We start from the raw sequence: 3,980 nt of genomic DNA, 5'->3' as shown, positions 1-3,980 counted from the left end.
GAACAATGGAAACCAAGATCTGATGGTTTCGGTCATGCAGACATGACTCAGGACATGAAAAAAGAACCCATATTGCAAATGGGGTCTGACAACATGATACTGAGACATGTATATGAAAAACCCTTCACGGTCAGATTTCCTGTCAGGAGTGAATGGGAAAAAGGGTTTCAGCCCGACAGAAAAGGGGGACTGATCTGGTATACAGATGGTTCCAAGACAAATAAGGGCACTGGAGCTGGTGTGTACTGCCATGGCACGAGGCGGAAACACGACAGTATTCCAGGCAGAAGTATATGCCNNGAACACCCGTTCATAGGACCTGAACCAGCCTGTGGCATCTCTCTAGGAGTTGCCAAACAGGCAATCAGGGACTGGACTAACATGAAACACAAGGAATACTGGGAATCCTTAACTGGACTCAGGCAAGCAAAGGGACTCATACGAGGACCTTCTGCTAAAAGAGCGAAGGAACTGTTGAAGCTCAACAGGAACCAGCTACGATGGGTGGTAGGACTACTTACAGGACACTGTCACCTCAAAGGACACCTGTCCAAACTGTCCAAACTGGGACTGAGTGATAGTCCCACCTGTGAGAGGTGTCAGCTAGAAGATGAAACAGCCACACACGTCCTGTGTGAATGTGAGGCATTGGCTTATTTAAGATTATGTCACTTGGGCCAGTACTTCATGGAACCAAGTGACTATTTTGACATCCCCACGTCCAAGATCCTGTGCTTCATCCGAAGCGTCGGGTTGTTGAGGCAGTAATTAAAAAATGGGAAGCACAATAGACCTAAGGTCGCGGTGCAAGGGCCGAGAAGGCCTACCCCTCATATATTCTATTCTATTCTAACAGTTCTGAAATGTCATAAACATTACAGTACATTAAATTTGAGATATCTGTCCTTCAGACACAAATCAGTATAGTACCTCAACTAAGACCATGGCCACTTCCTTCCACATGCATCCAACTTCATTACTCACTTATTGTCCTAAGATTTGACACTATATAGTCTTGAGTTACTGACTGCATCATTAAGTAAACTAGAAAGGTTTAAGCCAGATTTTGACTTAGGACAGCAATATATCCATGATCTTTTTCTATTCTAATGATGTAAGGCCACTTCTTTCACAGTGAAACTTATAAGCTCAATACCCAGACCTTTAGCCAGAAAACACATTTTGTGGGTATAAAGATCTTTGCTCATCTTATGCCTGCCTTTTGTAATGGTACTTGACCTGAACCCTCCTCACCGTGCACCAAAAAATAAGAGGAAATTCCATTAAGCTACTGCCCCAGGATCTGCTTGAGAGAATGGACAGTGCATAAGAACTGTTAGGCAGACAGTTGTCACTTGGCTGACTTTACTTTTGGGTTTGGAGCTGACTAACAATGACAGGACAACAGCGTTCTGTGGCACACACATGGGATGTGGAATTGTGTTTTGGAGCACCCTGCCTGTTTTGCAGTTCTCACTTTCCTCCTTGCAGCAGGCTAACCAGTTCACAATAGGTACTGAGATGAGTGCAAATGTGTTGAAAGGCAAGGTATGCAATGTGAACCATTTCACATGAAGCTGCATCTTTTTATATGTGTGTGTACATATATATATATCAGCCAAGAAAGTGGTCTTTAGAAATGAAATACTTAAGAACAGGTAAAGGGTACATTATGCTAGATCGTATTGAGAATGAAGATATTAGGGACAAACTGAACATATAATCAGTAGGTGGAGAAACACAAACAGAAACCATTAGGATAGAATGACAGATGAGAAAATACTGAAACACATTCTACAGAATGAACTAAAAGGGTGCTGAGGCCAGGGAGGACTTTGCAAAGGGTAGAAAGGATATGTGAGATTGGAACAGTCTGTACCATGAAGTGAGGAAAAATGAATCAAGAAAATTGCATATTTTCAAAATTGATACTCAAGTTGAACTGAACTTCTGGGCGTAGAGACAGATTTGAGACTCCAATTGGGGTAAGAGATAAAGTTGGTTAATATTACACACCATGCCATGGGGGAGTGAAAGTAGAGCTCCACATATTAATGTTGGTGTTAGAGGGTCAGCGTCTAGCCAAGCGAGTGGTAATTATGCCAGTAGGTTTCATCTCAGAAATGGTAATTTGAAAGGAAGGTTAAAAATTACTATGGAGCCTAATGCATCTGCTTCTTAGTGACATCTAGTATATGTACACACATAGTTGTGTTTTCTGGTACAAGTAGTAGAGAACACCTGAAGATATGAAATTTTCTTCATATTCTTAACCAATCTGTACAGTAGTCTGTACAGATGTAACAGCTATGTGTAAGTGTTGTAGAATTGTTGGATGCATCGGATCCTCATCCACAATCTTTTTCTTCATTACATGAGTAGAACTTAATATCTCAATCTGAGTGTTATTCATTCCTTAAAGTTTCAGCTACCGTATATTGTGGTATTTAAAAGGAAAGCAACCATATACTGGGCAAAGAATGGGTATTTCTGCTAGTCTCTGTGTACATTAAATTTTAATGATGTTGCATGAGATCGTGGTAACACAGTCTACAGGTAATGCTAATTCTACTGGTAAGTGGTGCTGTCAGCAGTAATCTTTTATCAGCTGTCATTTTCATGAAAATTACTTCTTTAGAAGAGCTTCTTGAAATCTGTATTTTTTTCACTGTTGGGTATTATGGTAACACTAATAAACATGACGGTTGTGAGTACACACGAGCCCCTAGTAATTGTGTAAAAGGAGAAAGATGTTCTGTCCTGTAATTGGTGGAAGGATACAATATGGAAGTGTTACAGAGTAAGTATGTTTTGTCTGAAACATTAGTTGCTGTCAGTTATGATATGTGTTTCTTCTGTACAGCTAGAGGCGGCTGATGAAGCGAGCCAGCTGCTGGTGAGTCATATGGATGGACAAGAGTCTGACAGTGACGACGAACTGCTGAGAATGTGAGGCGTCAGCTGTATTTGTTAACTTAATAATCACTGTATTATGTGTAAGCAGCATTTTCACTTCTGTTCACAAGACTGCCACCAGGAGCAGCCCATTTGTTGGGACTCCACTTTAGTTTCATTGCACCTTGTTAGCATTGACGATGATTTGGATATATGCAGTGCCTTGAAGATTCTGTCCTTTGTGGGTGGTGTCCCTTCATTTGTCAAGCACATAACAGATATGATGAAAACTGTTGGCCGAATTTAAATTAAAGGCGTTTAAAACTCTGATTTTCTGAACAGATTGAATTCATCTGTAATTTCAGTGATATTTCAGAGGCTACTAGAGTAGCAGCATATTTTAAGGTTAGCAACCTTACATCTTTTGTTCTTAAACTGAAGAATTCTAAAGTGATAACCACACCTGTTGCATGAGCTGCTGAATCAGACCTCAACCTCAAGACAGTCTTGGCACCCTTGGCAAACACTCCAGACTTCAGTTCACATGTAGTGATAAAGTAGTTACTTTCTTGTGAAAGAGAATGTCTGTTAGCTAACTGATTCATTCAAGTAAAATGACAAAATGTATGAACAGAAATACTGAAGTTTCATATACATTTTCTGCTTGTTGGTAAGTGTGTACAACAGTTATGTTGTCCTAGCCTAGGAGATGCTGAAGTACAGGGCATCAGGATTAACCCTTTGACGTGGTCATTTAAATTCCGCGGCCGCGGCTCCTGCGGTAATATATTCAGCCGGCCATTTAAATTTTGCTCGAAAATGATTTATTCATCATTGTTCTTAAATTCTATGAGATAGGAACATGAAACTTTCACTAAAATGATCTTAAAAGGTGGTTTTATAACTTACCTTATAATATGAGCGCCCTGTATTTCGGCAATAATAGTAGGTTGTTTAGTATTTGAGCAGTGAATGGTATGCCTTGAAGGATGAAACTTTCACTAAAATGATCTTAAAAGATGGTTTTTATAACCTTACCTTATAATATGAGCGCCCTGTATCTTGGTAATGGAGGCAGTTGGTTT

The 3,980-nt window shown here is 40.1% G+C and overlaps 1 protein-coding gene across 1 annotated transcript in view; it reads left to right on the top strand.

Moving 5' to 3' along the window:
- The window catches only part of LOC111862284, a gene marked incomplete at its 5' end in the record, with an annotated part of 19,671 nt that extends 16,446 nt beyond the window's left edge, over positions 1-3,225 (top strand). The window contains one exon of the mRNA XM_023847549.2: positions 2,864-3,225. Coding sequence (XP_023703317.1) covers positions 2,864-2,953 — 90 coding nt within the window. The remainder of the gene's footprint in view (positions 1-2,863) is intronic.
- Positions 3,226-3,980: the final 755 nt, after the last annotated feature.

This window comes from Cryptotermes secundus, unplaced genomic scaffold (genome assembly GCF_002891405.2).
Source record: "Cryptotermes secundus unplaced genomic scaffold, Csec_1.0 scaffold559, whole genome shotgun sequence".
In the NCBI taxonomy this organism is placed as follows: Eukaryota; Metazoa; Arthropoda; class Insecta; order Blattodea; family Kalotermitidae; genus Cryptotermes; species Cryptotermes secundus.
The sequence above is the reverse complement of the archived record's forward strand: the minus strand, read 5'-3'. Positions and strand labels throughout refer to the sequence as shown.